Raw genomic sequence first — 19,808 nt, 5'->3', positions numbered from 1 at the left:
ACTCTCCCCCTCTTTCTCGCCAGGCCCCTCTGCATTCATCTTCATCTTGACATTAGACATCCCTTTGGCTTCTGTGGGGCGACCAAGCATTACAGGAACTTTCATTTCAAAGGAAAAATGGACCATTTCTGATATTCAGGAAAGTCGAGACAGTCTCCCCGTATGGCTGTTCTCCACAGCGACGGCTGGAGGCAGCAGCGGCTGCGTGTGTCTATGCAACCTGTCAAGTGCGCCGTGTCAACCCCCCTCTTCCCCCTGGGGGGCGCCAGAGAGCGCACTTCCCAACACAGGACTCCCCCCCTCGTAACAATGGTTCAGCTCTTTTTAATGGAGGACTTAATCCAAAAACATTTGGGAAAGGGGCGGGAATTATTATTGAGTGAAGATGTTTTGTAGATATTGTATCCGTCACAACTGGCAACACCACCCTAAAAGACTACTGACTGGACAACCTGTTCTCTTTTTTTATTTTTATTATTCTGTTAACAGGCTGAGATGTGATCCCTTTGTTTTCCTGAATTCTCCAGGTGTTTTCCTTCCCTCTAAGGAGCACTAGCCTAACTGGTCTTTTTCTATGGTAGATAGTAATTTTAAGACTCTTTGGATGGCAAAATCTACAAAAAAATTGTAATGTGAAGAGTTTAGGTGATTATCCTTTTTTTTATTTTTTACAGCTTTTATGTTTTATCTTTGTTATTTTGGAGCTATGACGTTCAGTTTTTGGTTGTTTATTAGGTTTAAAAAAAAAAGAGAAATGTTGGGGAAAATCAATAGCCAAGTCACAAAGAAAAATGGGTTGCACATTGACCTAAAGGAGAATTTAGCTTTTTTTTTTACAACCAAATATATTTTTGATGTAAATGGCATGTTATTGAAGGGTCCAGACAGTTTTTATAGCGATTTGAGAAACTTACCGCAACCAGCGATTGAATTCCTTCATCCCCGTTGTGCAGTATGTGGGCTCTGAAAAATGAACAAAGGCTCCAAAAACACCCAAATATGTCCTTTTTGAAACGGAAATGCTCTCAGTAGTGATGCATGTCTTTAGATAGTGTACAGATGACGTTGTCATTCTGAACTTTATCCGCAACGTTAATATTCCATTTTGTTGCGACTCAAGCGATACCTCTGTCCATTCTACAGGTCACAGCCAAAACACTTGCGTAAATGAGGGATACAAAGTATATTGAAAGCAGGTGCTTCCACACAGGAAGTTCCAGACGCTTGTTGAATCTATGCCAAGTTGCATTGAAGCTGTTCTGGCAGCTCTTGTTGTCCCAACACCCTATTAAGACGCTTTATGTTGGCGTTTCCTTTATTTTGGCAGTTACCTGTAGCAGCAGTCTACACGGAGAATGAAACGGCTGGATATGGGAAACGTCTTGAGACACACAAATGGAATATAGCATTGCGGAATGACACAATTTCAAAGACCTGCATCATGTTTTTTCAGGGGCCCCAAATAATTAGCTGGTTGTGTTAAGTTTCTCAAACAAGTGAAATCGCATAGAAGTGTGGACTTCAATAACATGCCATTTATATCAAAATACAGATTTGGTTGTTAATAAAAAAAGAGCTAACTTCTCCTTTTAAGGAATAAAGTTTGATTTGTGATTTTTGTTATGTTTCTAATCTTGATGTAAATTTACACTATTTATAAATACATATTTATTGCTTGAAAATATTTGTTGATGGAATGCTGTTATTTTTTTCCAGAGTACCTGCCATTAAATTTGAAGGAGTTTTGTCATTTTAACACAACTCCTCGTACATTTTCTATATATAAATAAAACTGCTTAGCAAGCGTTGTACAGAAACTGACATTTAAAATTGTTTTATTGTTTTGAAGAATGTTTTATGATGAGTCATTAAACACAATTGTCAAATAATCCATGAATGTAATTACTTTCACCAGTGTGTGCGTACAGTATGTCTGCAGAAATAATGAATTGTTTTGTGCTGCAACTTCTAAGACAATGTACATTTCAAGGCCACGGTGAAATATTGTTCTTTCTAGACAAAAAAAAACAATCCAAATACAGCGGACCTCATTAGAAATCACAACTCTGCTTTTATAACTTGTATTTATTTGATGAAAAAGCATTGTCACACGGTCTCTGAATTGGGAGAAAATACTTACCGTGAGATTAAGTGAGTGATTATTTGAGTAGGGCCTAAAACCCAGCAGACAATGTAGCTGTAGAATCACCCACACAGAATTCTACACTGTATGCCAGGTCAACAACCTACCAGCAAACTGAAGTAAAGATGGCTGTATGTACATTTAGAATACAACATATACTAAATCATAATCACAATATTTGAGACATGAAGAACACGGCAGCCATCAGCGACCCAGTAGCCAGATGTAGCTGCTGACTGCCCCACAGGATCTACACTGACTACTGAGCAGCTGACAGACACCGACACGTCTGCCCATCCGTCCACAAGGACCCAAAAATGGCCAACCTTGCTTGGCACAGTCCAAGCAAAGACCGCCGTCTCTTGTCACTGAATACCTGGGAGCTTGTGACTCATTTAAACACATCCAGCTGAGGATCACTAGTAATCTAATAAGGCCTTGTTAAGGGTTTCTCCGTGTCTGTTTTTAGCCTCTGAGATGGAGTACTGCTGGTTAAGACCCTTGCAGTAAGTAATCCTGACTGGGCAAAGAGGGGAGTTTTTCTGCAAGGCCAGTCTGTATAGCAGCGCTGTCATCACGTCTAGGCAGCTTCATACCTATACAGTGAACAGAGAAGAGAGGTCAGTTGCATAGAACTGATGTTAAAATGCAGTTATTGACATGCTCAGTTGACCACATCTCTTCCAGGTTAATGGTTCTTGTTTTATTATTATACTGAGGACTTCTAGTTGGAGGGAGATTGATTCTCCTTTAATCAGCCTGTTGTGACGTGGAAATAGAAGATCAAAGGGAATCTGGTGGCCTTGGGTTGAAGAGAAAGTCAAACAGAGGAGCAAAGTTCTACCCCACCTTAACCTAACCCCAATCCCCAGGTGTTGGTGATAAACCATTTTATTTAGCCCCTCCCCCACCTGTGTTTGTGCAGTGTGGCTGTATGTGATGGTGTCTGAGTGAATTTTACACATGTTATAGGTCGCACTAGGAGGGAGATTATACAATATGATGCCCCAGACCCCTCAAATTCAACTCTGGACCTCGAAGCCAGTTCCACTGCATTGTTCCCCTCTAATCAGGGACTGATTCAGGTAGAACAGACAACCAGAATCCTCCAGACCTCGTAGGGTAAGAGTTGAGTACCCCTGCCCTAGACGTTTCTGCTCTGAACTGCTGATTTAATCATTATGACACTGATCCAGGTGCAGTTAAGTAGACTAGTCACTAGAGTGACAAAGCACTTTTCCATGACGCCACTGAACCTGGCTGGCCCATAGAGATTGATAGAGGAGTCATCTTTATATCTGTACCATTATAGCATCTGTGACAGCTTGGGTAGCGCCATTGAGGTTACAACCCATAGGAATCCCCACCCAGTTTACTACTAGACTACTTTAAAATGGTGGATGATGGCAATGTCTATGCTAAAACGGGTTATATCCATGATGAGTCCTCTATCTACCTCTATGGGGTGGCCCCCTCTATTACTGTATCCCTTTGGTTGAAATCTTGAGGCCCAGGTAAGGGAATTGGGTGGTCAACTGCCATATATGGGTATGGAGACACTAAACAGTCAGGTGTGTGTGTTTGTGTGTTGAGGGACTATCACTTGTGACATAGGCTAGGATTCAATCCGATCGCGCCGGCAGAGCAGTGCCGACAATTCATGGTAAACGCTGCAGATGTTGGCTCAATCTGAAATGACCTTGAAATGTCAAGACAATTTAACTGCTATCCACTGACTTCTCTGTTTTCCCCTCAGACCTGTCTAGCTATAATGGACAGAGCAGACAACACCAAGGCCTAGATTCAATCAGATCAAGTGTTAAACAGCGATAGCAGACACCCGCATAGCAGATGTTTTGGCAGTGTTGGAAGTGGAACTGGGTTGGAGCCCTCAAAGCAGCTGCTCTTGTGATAATTGTCACGAAGCCACACCCACGCGTTAGAAATTCAGAATGAGAACATTTAGGCTATATAGAAATAATTACACTCAAATTGAAAAATCATTCAACGTAATACACAATCCGGTGTTTGAACTTGTAAAGAAGGCTGCATGGGATTTCTGTTAATGCGACTCCGTTCAGCCAATGGCAATGTCCGCTTCTGGTATAATGCCAGGAGCCGCTTGTGGATTTGCCAGCTCTAACACAGCTCCACCACCGCCAAAACAACCCCTATGCAGATGTCGGGCAAAGCGGATCTGATTGAATAGAGCATTAAATGAAGAGTCAAGTTCACCATGAGATGGATCATGTGACTCGCAGGCTTCTTAGAATGAAGGCTTTAAATGCTAGTTCCATTTACAACCAGTTGTGCAAACGCAGTCTATGGCTAGGTTCCTACTACCCATGGTGATTGAATTCTCCTAGACTTGCCCTTGTCCTAGAGACTGGGGGGAAAGGTAGGGGCAGCAGGTGAGAAACAGAGGAGACTTCATGGCTTGTCTGCTATCAGGTAGACAGGAAACTAGCGGGACATGATAAGATGTTAAAGAGTTAGCAGAACTCATAACACTGAATATGTCTTTCCACCACCATGTGAGCACTAACCAACGGTCATGGCCCATTTCACTCCCCCCTCTCTCTCTCCCTCTCTCTCTCCCCGATGTGAGAGGTATTTGAAGAGAGAGGCAACCTTTCTGCAGGGGTAAGTGTGAGCTTTGCCCTTAATGGCCCCCGTTTCTCCCTCCCTCCCCCTCTTCGTTTCCTTCCTGTTTCCTCTCTGTGGCCTTGACTGCTAATTTTAGCCCTGTTCATTGTCCCGATGGGTTTCTCACAGCTATGGGCCTGCAATCAACCAACTGGTTCAGTGTGTGAGCTGGGGTCAGTCGAACAACTCTCTTTGCACATGCACATGCACACCCACACACTCACCTTCATCATCTCTGACTCATTCATTCATCCTGACTTCTACAATTAACATGCTGTATTTTGATTGGCTCCTGTCCCCAGCCAATGCCAGGTCTCTCTCATGTAGCCCATTGATAAAGTCAGGGTCCTATAGAACATGGCACACACTGTTCCTCCAGAGGCCAAGTCCATTCATTCATAACACAGCCATATGCTCAGAGGGTGTACAAGTGACACTAAGCCCTAAACATTACCATACATAACAACAGAATTACAACCACATGCACACACACACTGCTGCACACATGAGAGAGACCTGTACAACTAGTAAAACATCTGACGGATACATAACCACGATGACACACACTCGCCCCAACAGGTTTTGTACTCACTGTGTTTGATGTGTGTGTGATTCCCAGACCCAGGGCTCCTGGCATCTCTTCCAGTCCAGCTTCACAATTCACACACTCACTCTCCCGCTTCTCTTCTTTCTCTCAGTGGCAGCTCTTTTCCTTGTCACCTTTCTTTCCTCTGCAAAGAACGAGAGAGGGGTCAGAGAGAGGGGGAGGGGAAGAAAGAGAGAGAGAGGGGTCAGAGAGAGGGGGAGGGGAAGGAAGAAAGAGAGAGGGGGCAGAGAGAGGGGGAGGGGAAAGAAGAAAGAGAGAGAGGGGAGAGGGAGGGGGAGGGAAAGAAGAAAGAGGGGGGCAGAGAGAGGGGGAGGGGAAGGAAGAGAGAGAGAGGGGGCAGAGAGAGGGGGAGGGGAAAGAAGAGAGGGGGAGAGAGGGGGAGGGGAAAGAAGAAAGAGAGAGGGGCAGAGAGAGGGGGAGGGGAAGGAAGAAAGAGAGGGGGCAGAGAGAGGGGGAGGGGAAGGAAGAAAGAGAGAGGGGTCAGAGAGAGGGGGAGGGGAAGGAAGAACGAGAGAGGGGTCAGAGAGAGGGGGAGGGGAAGGAAGAAAGAGAGAGGGGTCAGAGGGAGGGGGAGGGGAAAGAAGAAAGAGAGAGAGGGGAGAGAGAGGGGGAGGGAAAGAAGAAAGAGGGGGCAGAGAGAGGGGGAGGGGAAGGAAGAGAGAGAGAGGGGGCAGAGAGAGGGGGAGGGGAAAGAAGAGAGGGGGAGAGAGGGGGAGGGGAAAGAAGAAAGAGAGAAGGGCAGAGAGAGGGGGAGGGGAAGGAAGAAAGAGAGGGGGCAGAGAGAGGAGGATGGGAAAGAAGAAAGAGAGAGGGGGCAGAGAGAGGGGGAGGGGAAGAAAGAGAGAGAGAGAGGGGGCAGAGAGTGGGGAAGAAAGAGAGAGAGATTCCATGTGAAACAGCATTCCAGTGTGTTCAATAGGTAATGAGCTTTAGATGTGCCAGTCTTGAGGCAGGGCCCAGTGTTCTCTATTTCTTCCTACTTGTCTGTTCTTTGGCTCTTTTCTCACCTGTGTCCATCGTGTACTTCTCCTATCCTAGATTTCTCCGTCTTTTATCTCTCAATGAATCCACATACTTCAGTATGCATGTGTGACATTAAGTCACTCAGTGACGCAGTGTGACATGGAGATGGCAGACTTCTTTAAAAGGAGCCGGTGGCATTAGGGGGCTGGGCATTCTCAGTCTGGCCAATGACTGGTCCGGAGGCGCAAGTAACTCTGACATATTTGTGAATGGGGAGGCTTGGAAGAGGACACTCATTGAGAAAACTAGGGGAGTTGGTTTTCCGTGTAGCAACTGACCCAGAGACAGTGCCATGATCTCAAGTACAGAGCAATCATATTGTGTTGCATCTGACTCTTGATCCTTCATTGTGTCAGTGTTTTAATCAAATAAATGAATACAATTCATCTACAGTAGTTCTGTCAAAATTTGTTTGGCCATCAGGTGACCGAGTGGCGGTTTTCCATTGGTTCTTCCTGTGCTGCGTTTCTGCAGTATGTTGCCATGGAAACCTGGAGCCAAGGGTACTTGGCTGTTCAAAGTGGAGGAGTGGAGGAGTTATGTGTGTGTGTGTGTAGAGATGGATTTTTAAAAGTAAAACACTGCCCCTATGGGGAGGGAAACAGTAAAACACTGCTCCTATGGGGAGGGAAACAGTAAAACACTGCTCCTATGGGGGGGAAACAGTAAAACACTGCTCCTATGGGGAGGGAAACAGTAAAACACTGCTCCTATGGGGAGGGAAACAGTAAAACACTGCCCTATGGGGAGGGAAACAGTAAAACACTGCCCCTATGGGGAGGGAAACAGTAAAACACTGCCCCTATGGGGAGGGAAACAGTAAAACACTGCTCCTATGGGGAGGGAAACAGTTAAACACTGCCCTATGGGGAGGGAAACAGTTAAACACTGCCCCTATGGGGAGGGAAACAGTAAAACACTGCCCCTATGGGGAGGGAAACAGTAAAACACTGCTCCTATGGGGAGGGAAACAGTAAAACACTGCCCCTATGGGGAGGGAAACAGTTAAACACTGCCCTATGGGGAGGGAAACAGTAAAACACTGCTCCTATGGGGAGGGAAACAGTAAAACACTGCTCCTATGGGGAGGGAAACAGTAAAACACTGCCCTATGGGGAGGGAAACAGTAAAACACTGCTCCTATGGGGGGGAAACAGTAAAACACTGCTCCTATGGGGAGGGAAACAGTAAAACACTGCTCCTATGGGGAGGGAAACAGTAAAACACTGCCCCTATGGGGAGGGAAACAGTAAAACACTGCTCCTATGGGGAGGGAAACAGTAAAACACTGCTCCTATGGGGAGGGAAACAGTAAAACACTGCCCCTATGGGGAGGGAAACAGTAAAACACTGCTCCTATGGGGAGGGAAACAGTAAAACACTGCTCCTATGGGGAGGGAAACAGTAAAACACTGCCCCTATGGGGAGGGAAACAGTAAAACACTGCTCCTATGGGGATGGAAACAGTTAAACACTGCCCCTATGGGGAGGGAAACAGTAAAACACTGCCCCTATGGGGAGGGAAACAGTAAAACACTGCCCCTATGGGGAGGGAAACAGTAAAACACTGCCCCTATGGGGAGGGAAACAGTAAAACACTGCTCCTATGGGGAGGGAAACAGTAAAACACTGCCCCTATGGGGAGGGAAACAGTAAAACACTGCTCCTATGGGGATGGAAACAGTTAAACACTGCTCCTATGGGGAGGGAAACAGTAAAACACTGCCCCTATGGGGAGGGAAACAGTAAAACACTGCCCCTATGGGGAGGGAAACAGTAAAACACTGCCCCTATGGGGAGGGAAACAGTAAAACACTGCTCCTATGGGGAGGGAAACAGTAAAACACTGCCCCTATGGGGAGGGAAACAGTAAAACACTGCCCCTATGGGGAGGGAAACAGTAAAACACTGCCCCTATGGGGAGGGAAACAGTAAAACACTGCTCCTATGGGGAGGGAAACAGTTAAACACTGCTCCTATGGGGAGGGAAACAGTAAAACACTGCCCCTATGGGGAGGGAAACAGTAAAACACTGCCCCTATGGGGAGGGAAACAGTAAAACACTGCTCCTATGGTGAGGGAAACAGTTAAACACTGCCCCTATGGGGAGGGAAACAGTTAAACACTGCTCCTATGGGGAGGGAAACAGTAAAACACTGCTCCTATGGGGAGGGAAACAGTAAAACACTGCCCCTATGGGGAGGGAAACAGTAAAACACTGCCGCTATGGGGAGGGAAACAGTTAAACACTGCCCTATGGGGAGGGAAACAGTAAAACACTGCTCCTATGGGGAGGGAAACAGTAAAACACTGCCCCTATGGGGAGGGAAACAGTAAAACACTGCCCTATGGGGAGGGAAACAGTAAAACACTGCTCCTATGGGGAGGGAAACAGTAAAACACTGCTCCTATGGGGAGGGAAACAGTAAAACACTGCTCCTATGGGGAGGGAAACAGTTAAACACTGCCCTATGGGGAGGGAAACAGTAAAACACTGCTCCTATGGGGAGGGAAACAGTAAAACACTGCCCTATGGGGAGGGAAACAGTTAAACACTGCCCTATGGGGAGGGAAACAGTAAAACACTGCTCCTATGGGGAGGGAAACAGTTAAACACTGCCCCTATGGGGAGGGAAACAGTAAAACACTGCTCCTATGGGGAGGGAAACAGTAAAACACTGCTCCTATGGGGAGGGAAACAGTAAAACACAGTAAAACAGTAAAACACAGTAAAACACTGCTCCTATGGGGAGGGAAACAGTTAAACACTGCCCCTATGGGGAGGGAAACAGTAAAACACTGCCCTATGGGGAGGGAAACAGTAAAACACTGCTCCTATGGGGAGGGAAACAGTAAAACACTGCTCCTATGGGGAGGGAAACAGTAAAAACACTGCTCCTATGGGGAGGTAAACAGTAAAACACTGCCCTATGGGGAGGGAAACAGTAAAACACTGCCCTATGGGGAGGGAAACAGTAAAACACTGCCCTATGGGGAGGGAAACAGTAAAACACTGCTCCTATGGGGAGGGAAACAGTAAAACACTGCTCCTATGGGGAGGGAAACAGTAAAACACAGTAAAACAGTAAAACACAGTAAAACACTGCTCCTATGGGGAGGGAAACAGTTAAACACTGCCCCTATGGGGAGGGAAACAGTAAAACACTGCCCTATGGGGAGGGAAACAGTAAAACACTGCTCCTATGGGGAGGGAAACAGTAAAACACTGCTCCTATGGGGAGGGAAACAGTAAAAACACTGCTCCTATGGGGAGGTAAACAGTAAAACACTGCCCTATGGGGAGGGAAACAGTAAAACACTGCCCTATGGGGAGGGAAACAGTAAAACACTGCCCTATGGGGAGGGAAACAGTAAAACACTGCCCCTATGGGGAGGGAAACAGTAAAACACTGCCCTATGGGGAGGGAAACAGTAAAACACTGCCCCTACGGGGAGGGAAACAGTAAAACACTGCCCTATGGGGAGGGAAACAGTAAAACACTGCTCCTATGGGGAGGGAAACAGTAAAACACTGCTCCTATGGGGAGGGAAACAGTAAAACACTGCTCCTATGGGGAGGGAAACAGTTAAACACTGCCCTATGGGGAGGGAAACAGTAAAACACTGCTCCTATGGGGAGGGAAACAGTAAAACACTGCCCTATGGGGAGGGAAACAGTTAAACACTGCCCTATGGGGAGGGAAACAGTAAAACACTGCTCCTATGGGGAGGGAAACAGTAAAACACTGCCCCTATGGGGAGGGAAACAGTAAAACACTGCTCCTATGGGGAGGGAAACAGTTAAACACTGCCCTATGGGGAGGGAAACAGTAAAACACTGCTCCTATGGGGAGGGAAACAGTAAAACACTGCTCCTATGGGGAGGGAAACAGTAAAACACTGCCCACATGGACACTCACTAGTCCTCTCACACAAGTCATCCACCTCAAACGTCTGACAAACACACCTACAGTACAGGGGATACTGCAGCCTGCACATCACTACCTGTAACACAAGTCTACACACACACACACACACACACCAAATGCACCACAAGTTCTCCTCTTTTCATTGCAACATGAAATGTTGAGGAATGTGTGGTAGACTAGTCATTCCAATCTGATGTGGGTGCTGGGAGCTGATAGAATCCCACTTCAGGATCGGGTTGCTCATTGGAATAATTGTCATTTGTGAGTGGGCGATTGCTTTTGTAGGCAGGCGTCGAAGAGTGAACAATCTCAGATGGTTTTATGCTAATCCAGCAATGCCATTACTGCTCTAACCATAGTAAACTCTGGTAGACTTCTGCCTTTGATGCTACACTATTATATTCAATACTGACATCTATTATGTGTCTCATATTTTCATTTCCGCATTTATCTACTTGAAATATTTGGGGAAGCGTAGGCAGTGGTGGAAAAAGTACCCAATTGGAAAGGGGGATACCTAGTCAGTTGTCCAACAACATATTCAACTGAAATGTGTCTTCCACCAGAGTGGTGCGGGGGGCTGCCTTAATCGACATCCACGTCTTCGGCGCCCGGGGAACAGTTGGTTGACTGCCTTGTTCAGGGGCAGAATGGCAGATTTTTACCTTGTCAGCTCAGGGATTCGATCCAGCAACCTTCCGGTTACTGGCCCAACGCTCTAACCACTAACTGTCATACTTGAGTAAAAGTAAAGATACCTTAATAGAAAATGACTCAAGTAAAAGTAAGTCACCCAGTAAAATACCACTTGAGTAAAAGTCTGAAAGTATTTGGTTTAAAATATACTTAAGTATCAAAAGTAAATGTAATTGCTAAAATATACTTTCAATTATATAATTTCAAATTCCTTATATTAACCAAATGGCATGATTTTCTTGTTTTTTACACTTACGGTCAGCCAGAGGCACACTTCAACACTCAGACATAATTTACAAACAAAGTATTTGTGTTTAGTGAGTCCGCCAGATCAGAGGCACTAGAGATGACCTGGGATGTTCTCTTGATAAGTGAGTGAATTGGACCATTTTCCCATCCTGCTAAGCATTCAGAATGTAACCAGTACTTTTGGGTGTCAGGGAAAATGTATGGAGTAAAAAGTACATTATTTTTCATTAGGAATGTAGTGAAGTAAAAGTTGTTAAAAATATAAATAGTTAAGTACCGATACCCCAAAAAACAACTTAAGTAGAAATGCTTTAAAGTACTACTTAAGTACTTTACACCACTGAGCATAGGCTAACTGTCAATATTCTTTGATAAATGTCAATTTTGTCTACCTTCTTTATGACAGTGGATAGTTGGGATATTTTGGAGATTCCATTGTCAGGTATTTTGACCCTTAGCGAAAACCATTATACAGGTGTAAGATCTTAATTTGACCACCCTGTTGCCACAGGAAATGCAAACATGTAGTGTATTCACGGTTTAAAAATACTTCTAAAGTTTGTATCAACACCTACAAACATATCCTTTAATTATAATCCACACAGTAATTTACATTTCCTGTTGCTGCAGGATTATTTTCCTGTTGTGAGAAACTGGTCAAATGAATAACCTACACCTGTAGCTCAGTAGCCTACCATACTCTCTACCTGTTGGAAAGGATTGGAAAAAAACATGCCGGAAATCCAAAGTAACCTATAACTGTGACAGCATTTTGCATTAGGCTCGGGCTATATCTACAATGTTGCAGTGCAAACAAAGAAATGTGCTGGTGGTAGCATCAGTGGCGGTTCTAGACCATTTCAACTGGGGGGGCCAAGCTGGGGCCAGTTGTACTGTTAGGGGGCCAGTTACATTAGACGTTATTGTTGTCATGTCATTTTCTTCACTGCATTGCAGGCATTAGCAGGCAAAAGACCATGTTCATAATCATTCAACAATTTACTTGCATTTTCTGTCTAATAACGGATGTAAAAAAAGAACGATAGCAAAAATTAGTTATGTAAAAATTATTTCATACTCCACATTTAGGGGGGCCACAAGGGGGTCCAAAATTGTTGTCACAGGGGCACTGCCCCCCCCCCCCCCCCCCAGAACCACTAGTGGGTAGCATAATCATGTGCTTTTTTCTATTTCTTTAAAAGACTGACCTTTGAGTGAAAGAAACAGTAGTTTTGGTGTAAAATTGGTGACAGTGCTAGTAGCCTAGTTAGTCTTCATCATCTGACTACTTTCCCTTGGACACTGGTCAGTCAGCAGATCCATCAGCATAGACAGTATCATGTGAAGACGAAACAACATGCCAGCAACCCAAATGCCGTTTAGAACTAATGAGGAAGCCGAGGAATGTGTGTAGTCCTTTCAGAACTTGCCTCATTCTTCCTTCTGGCCCCTTCTCTCCCTCTTTTCAGTCATGGGTTCTCCCCTGGGTAATCGCATTCCAAAACACACAAGAATTCCCCCTCTCCTCACATACCACCCCTCCAACCTAGACTCAGGGGTAGATGTAACATAGTAAACGAACATCCGAGATGCTCAAATTAGTATGATATGTATTAATTTGTGGATGTCCATCATCCATTTCGTATATGTTATGATTTACAATTCGTATGATATGTTACGAATTCCAATTTGTTGTGGCTAACGTTAACTAGGCTATGGGTTAAAGTTAGGGTTAAAAGAAAAATCCACCAAAACCACTAATTCCTATAATTTACAGTGCTAAATAACACTTATATGTGAGAACAATGTTTTTTGTGAACACATTTTTATTTTTATCGTTATAATAAGGTTGGTAGCAGCATGTGAAAATCATTGTGGAAATCTGTTGCAGCTCAAGTCAACTACAAAACCCACAATGCAATCCTCTCTTTTTGCTGGCTGGCTAGCTATCAGACGTAGCTACACACAATAATACCAAAGTCAATATCAGCATGTGAAGTAGCTAGCTGGCTGTAAAATAGTCTAAACAAACTGCACTATCAACTTTGGAGACTACAATCTCACCATGTTCAACCTGCAGATTGATGTGCCTCACAGAGTGGAGTCTGACATTCACAATGGCCATGCAATGGCACCATGCAATGCACCCTGGACTGAAGAGGCAGACAATGTGGTGGACCCTCTGTTAAATTACACATTCTCAAGGTAGGAATACTGCAAAGGCTCATTCAAGAGAAGACAATCTCCCGCGTTGACATCGACCTGTATCGAAATCGGACATGTACGTTAAGACGTTTTCGCAATCCAAAAGTTGTATTCCTATTAACTTCCAGTGTTGTGAGAGCAGCTTTATCACAATGTTACGTCATACCGGCCTAATTTCTGCCTGCTTGAATGGCAATAGCTCAGATACACATGAAAACATGAAATGACCCCAGGAATGGATAGAACATCACTCAGAAATGGGTGACTCTTTCCTTTAAGGTTAGGAGTTAGGTTAAAGGCTTAGGGTTAGCTAACATGCTAAGTAGTTGCAAAGTAATTGCTAATTAGCTAAATTGCTAAAGTTGTCCGTGATGAGATTCGAACACACAACCTTTGTTGCTAGACACCCGTGATGAGATTCGAACGCAACCTTTGTTATACCACCCTCCTTTCATTTTTGCATTAAGTAATCTATCTTATATAACCATACCAAACTTAACATATACTAATTTGAGTGTTAATATGTTCAAACTTAACATATTCTGACTTGAGTGTTGATATGTTACGTCTAGTCTATGAAACCAGGCTGTCCATTCTCTCCTCCAAAAGGCAAAAAACCCACAGCTAACTACAGAAACCTTTCCAAAACCCGTTTCGTTTAACATTATGGTTGGTTCACGGTTCTATGTTAAAATAGACAAGTGTCATTTAGTATATGAGCGACCGTTGTGTTTATTAAAGAGATCAAAACGCTAGGCGCATTCCAGTGATCTGGAGCCAACTTCGTCCGACCGTGAGACCCTGGCTGCGCCAAGCCGCGAGACCACACACTTTGTTGCGCTACCACACACACGGGACCACAACTTGCCCCAAAATTCTGCAGTAGCCTCTATAGCTTCGTTATAGCATTGCCTTAACAACTTTAATGATAAAGTAGAATACTCTTACAACTTTCATCAGTTTAATTTACAGAATAAACAAACGTGATAAGCGCATTGGAATGTGGCATTCTATTTTGCCCTGCAAGCAAACATTATATAACATTATTTTCAGAACAACCAGATTTCAGAAAATCTAGCCATTATTCTCGCCACTAAAGTAGCTCAACCCCTAAGCTAAAGAAAATTGTTTATCCCTTCAACCAGCCTACCTTTTGTGACTGCATGTGTTGAACGGTCCACGTCGAGTTGTTGCCGATCTGGGAAAACATTGAGAAACAAACTGACTTCTGTTTTCAAGAAGCAACCAGGAGAAAGTGGACAGGAAAGTTCTTACAAATGCGTAATAAGTGCATTATCGAGAATGTAGCCAAGGCTACCTCATGATGTCTTACCAATATCCTCTCATCTCCTCGTGCCTATTCCCCGTCTATATCTTTAGCCTGCCTGCCCTGCGCCTCGAGGGTTTTCTTTTATGGACCGCACACCAATAGGCTATGGGTCGGAAGTGCCGCGCTCCGCAATGCCTTCCAAGAAGGCAAGTTGGTGCCTATCCACAGAAGACGCACATTCTCCATAATTACCGCTGATCTCATTGTCTACCGCAAACACTTCCGAAACCCCCAGGCCAGTCGAGGGAGGGGTCTCTTGTAGGTCAATATAGGCTTAACCAATGTCACAATCAAATGTGTTTTTCATGCCATGGTTGGTTATTCGACGTCTGATAATGAAGACAGACGGTTCATCGAGACTGTGAGTACACTGTCGCAAGTACATGACACACCGATTGCTTCAAATCATTTAGAAATTGAAAATCAAAGAAGTCAAAAGGTAATGTGAGTCAACATCTCAGCAATTGACTGGGAGAGAGAGAGTGATAATTATTTGTGTAGTCAATCTGCAGACACAGCCTTTCTTCTTCAATCATTTCTTGGGTGAGTGGCAGACTACTTGTTATTTATTCCCCCTAACACACCTGCGCTATCACTGCCAAGTCTAAACCCACAGACACTCATAAAGAAACACAAAAAGACACCAAGGATTCTAAAGTGGCAAAACTGTGCTATAAGGAACAATAACGTGAAACCTACTTAGACAAGTATAAAAAAAAAGGCAATATCAACCACCTATCATGGGCCCCACCCTCTTCAGCCTTCACCATACCCCCAACACACACACCGGCACTCACCACTTTCCCAATATCATTGGTTCCGAAAGAAGTGTCCGGGAACAAATCATAAGTGAACACATGCACACGCACAAACACCATCTTTTTCCTTAGCAGCTGTTGTCACTGGTAAATGATTCTTTCTCCTTCATCTCAACAAGACTGGAGATATCGGTAAGACAAATATCCTTATCACATTTCTACAACATGATCGGTAGAGCTCATTTTTAAAGAGTACTGTAAGCAGAACAGTACTGATAGGATTTCAGAGTAATCAGCAGCGTGACTGTTTGACTGCAGAGCAATATCTAGGCAAATTTAACACAGCTGTTGCTGTGAATCGTCTGCAGTGCTCCAAATACAAAGACACACATATACATCCACATACAGTATGCACACACACACACACGCACAGCTGAGATAGTGAGTTCTTACCTGACAGTGTCTGCTCAGAACACTGCGAACAACGTGCTCTGGCTCCTCTCTCTCTCTCTCTCTCTCTCTCTCGCTCTCTCTCTCTCTCTCTCGCTCTCTCTCTCTCTCTCTCTCTAATATCGTTTTTTTCTCTTAGTCTTGTTTTGCATATTTTTTCTGTTATTATTTATCTTCTATCTCTTCTCTCCATTCACTGGTCACCCTTCTTTCATTATCTGATCTTCAATTCTCTCTATTTTCTCATCTCCCTCTCATTTTCTCTCACTCTCTCGCTACAGCAGTCTATGGAAACCTGTTGTGGCAATCTCACTCTTTTTTGCTCTCTCTCTCTGCAGTAGCCTACGGAGTATAGGTGCTGTCCTCTGTCTGTTGGTCAGTCTGTCTGTTGGTAAGTCTGTCTGTGAGCAGTGTCTGTTGTGGCAGTCCCAGTCCATACTGATCAATGGGCTAGCTGCAAGCAAGCTTAACTACCTAGCGCCTCCCACCCTCAGCTTAACACTCCCGAGTGTGTGTGGTGGCGTGTGCGTGTCGGTGTGTGTGAGAGAGAGAGGAGGCTTCCATCCCACACACTGCTTTCCAGAGCTTTTAGCCCCCACAGTACCTACCCAGAAAACACCTGCCAGCTGACCACTCCATACCCCACGCAAAGCACTTCAGCGCCGACACACACACACACACACACAATTCACATCTTAGTATTGAACGTCATTACCCATTTCCCTTCCTTCATCAGCTATTATATTGACAGCCTTATGACTAGGAAGATGTGTTCTTAATTCAGGCCTTGTATGGACACAGAGACTAGCTATAACCCTTATATAACAGCCAGTTTCTTCTCCATCCACTATCTGAGCAACAGCAACCAGCACACAATCAATGGGAATTATTTAACCTCAAGAGTCACAAGGGTCAAATCTAATTAGAATGAATTAACCAGCAGTTTGGGGAGAAATCCATGGATCAGAAGAGCTGCTGTGCCTCGACCCAACCCAAACGGGTGAAACTAGACCAATGTTATTGAAGCTACTCTAGATGTAAGGATTCCAATGTTTTTCTGTATAGCCTACAGTATGTGACAATTGTATGGAAAAAGACAGAGTAACTCTGAGTTATGTAATGAAAGTATGCGTTATCGAGTCTCTGTGCGGTGTAGCTTGAATCATCTCACTGAATGTTTTAGCAATATTCCCAGAGAGTGTCTGGCTCACACCATAGTCATTTAGATTCAGGTAATGTATTGGTGTCTAAAGGGCTAAAATCTGGGTGGGTGGAAAATATACACTGTCGCCGGAATATGAAAACAGACTGACTGTTAGAGAGATCGAGTGAGAGAGAAAGAGAGAGAAAGTAAGACAGAGAGGGGGGTGAGAGAGAGAGAGAGAGAGAAAGAGAGAGGGGGAGAGAGAGAGAGAAAGAGAGAGGGGGGAGAGAGAGAGAAAGAGAGAGGGGGGGAGAGAGAGAAAGAGAGAGGGGGGAGAGAGAGAGAAAGAGAGAGGGGGGAGAGAGTGAGAACGAGAGAGGGGGAGAGAGAGAAAGAGAGAGGGGGGAGAGAGAAAGAGAGAGGGGGGGAGAGAGTGAGAGAAGGGGGGGAGAGGCTATCAGACAGTTAAGTCACTCAGAATTTACGAAGAATTACATTTCAAATCACCGCTGGGAAGGAAAGAGTACTCTCTAAGAGGTAGTTGTTGGGCACTGGGCAAAATGAGAAGAGGAGTGTTATGTGTTTAGGGAGAATGCTTTGCATGCAAGCACAGAACATTGACAGAGCACAACAAGAAACCATATTAGACAGTATCATTTTTGGGGCTTGTTAATATTGCCCCGTATTAATTACACCATCCCTTTTGTGTCTCTGGCTTGGAGATGTAGGTGTTTCAAAATGAAGGGCAAACAAGGAACCAGTTTCACCATGTCCTGCGGTGTCATGCATAACCTCAAACCTTACTGCTGAAGTAGATGTGCAGCCGGTTTTTATTTTATAAAGACGGAGGGTCTGTTCACTCTCTTTGTCTTCTCTACATCTGGAGTATGGTTCATGATGATTCACTGTTCTGTATTAATATAATTTTCCAAAAATACTAAATTCAATACAGGACTAGCTTTATATAAATAGTCCTTCTAGAGATTCTGCAGTGTCATGATTGGAAGAATTTGACCGATTTAGTACAATTCCTACCATTCTCGAGAGGTAGTCCATTTCCAAAGAGAACATTGTATTTTGCAACTGCAATAGACAACTCTGCCAATCATTCCAATGTTTTCTTTTCTGCGGCAAAGCTTGGAGAGACCTGTTGAGGGAGGCCTCCCTCTTTACAAAAAACAGTCAGCGACAGTTAGTGAAACAATACAAGACGAGAGGATACGCTTCCCACACCGGCACATAAAGTACACAATAATATAGACTAGGTGTGCTGGAACACTCATCCTGCTGGGTGCGCTGGAACACTCATCCTGCTGGGTGCGCTGGAACACTCATCCTACTGGTTTTAGGTGGGCTGGTATTTTTTCTGCAGGCATTTTGGTGGACGCCCCGGGCGGGTGGCGAATCCAGTTCCTCTTGCTGAGTGGTCAGCCTCTTGCTATGGAATGTGCTTTACAACGCCCAGGACAAAAGAAGCAGAGATGTACTGTTCAGGAGAACCCTGTGACCTCAGAGAGAGGCCTCTTTAAAAGGTCCACAACTGTCACGTAAAGCTAGAGTCAGCCAGGTACTACACACACACAATCATATACTGTATGCACGCACATGCACAAGAACGCACACACACACATGCATACCACATGCACACAATCACATTATATGTGTGTGCGCGCACACACACACACACACACACACACACACACACACACACACACACACACACACACACACACACACACACACACACACACACACACACACAAATGTGTGGGAATCCCCCTCTGGCTACCTCCATAACCTGCATCTGTAGTTGGTGAGGGGCCAAGAACCCACCAGACCCAGGAGGATGACTGCTGCAGCTAAAACCTTAGTAACAGTCAAATGAGTCTCGTTGAAGGATTTCACATAGCCACTGTTCTGTAACACAACTGTTGGAGAGTACGTGTGTGTGTGAGAGAACACATTGTGTGTGTGTGTGCATACGGCCGGTGGGTGTGTGTGTGTGGGTGCAGGCGTGGGTTCTGTGCGATACTGACTCACAGTGTGGTCTGTGGAGAGAACACTGCTACAGGCAGAGGAATCACCCTGAAATGGAACTCACTGTTTCATAGGGCTGGTAGTAATAATAATAATAATAATAATAAATGTATTACTTTAATTGCAGCATAAATACTGCTGTTATATGAAAAATATTTCATTTTATTTGGATATCAGTAGTTACACTGTCACAACAACTACTACTACTGCTGCTACTACTACTACTACTACAACTGCTGCTACTACAACTGCTGCTACTACTACTACTACTACTACTGTTACAACTACTGCTACTGCTACTACTACAACTACTGCTACTACTACTGTTGCTACTGCAAACACTAACTACCATGTAATAGACGGATAATGGAAGGACACATTGAAAGATACATTACAAAACAATACTAAGTACAAGGACACATTTTAAATGTATATTAATTCCCACGTGTGCTTTATACAACATATCTTAAGTTGGTATAGGATGATGTTAGAATAGGATCTAAAGTAAGTCAGTGGTATTTGCTCTGTCATACCATATAAAGACCATGGGATGCATCTCTGCCTTGGGGAGTTGACCCTGAACAACCTATT

The 19,808-nt window shown here is 44.4% G+C and overlaps 1 protein-coding gene and 1 long non-coding RNA gene across 5 annotated transcripts in view; one reads left to right on the top strand and one right to left on the bottom strand.

Moving 5' to 3' along the window:
- LOC106575616 (lysine-specific demethylase 6A) overlaps positions 1-1,889 on the top strand; it is a 52,857-nt gene extending 50,968 nt beyond the window's left edge. For all 4 annotated transcript variants that reach the window (XM_045699152.1, XM_045699151.1, XM_014152229.2 and 1 more), the window contains one exon: positions 24-1,889. In XM_045699152.1, the coding sequence (XP_045555108.1) occupies positions 24-50 (27 nt within the window). In that variant the 3' untranslated portion in view covers positions 51-1,889. The remainder of the gene's footprint in view (positions 1-23) is intronic.
- On the bottom strand, positions 1,819-15,669 carry LOC106575619 (uncharacterized). The gene is made up of 4 exons (XR_001321812.2): positions 14,832-15,669; positions 14,649-14,696; positions 5,382-5,520; positions 1,819-2,739 (listed from the first exon to the last, which is right to left on the bottom strand). It is a non-coding gene; the product is annotated as an uncharacterized lncRNA (long non-coding RNA).
- Positions 15,670-19,808: the final 4,139 nt, after the last annotated feature.

The sequence above is a fragment of the Salmo salar genome, chromosome ssa17 (genome assembly GCF_905237065.1).
Source record: "Salmo salar chromosome ssa17, Ssal_v3.1, whole genome shotgun sequence".
NCBI classification, from domain to species: Eukaryota; Metazoa; Chordata; class Actinopteri; order Salmoniformes; family Salmonidae; genus Salmo; species Salmo salar.
Note: the sequence above shows the minus strand (reverse complement) of the source record. Positions and strands in the feature narration are given on the sequence as shown.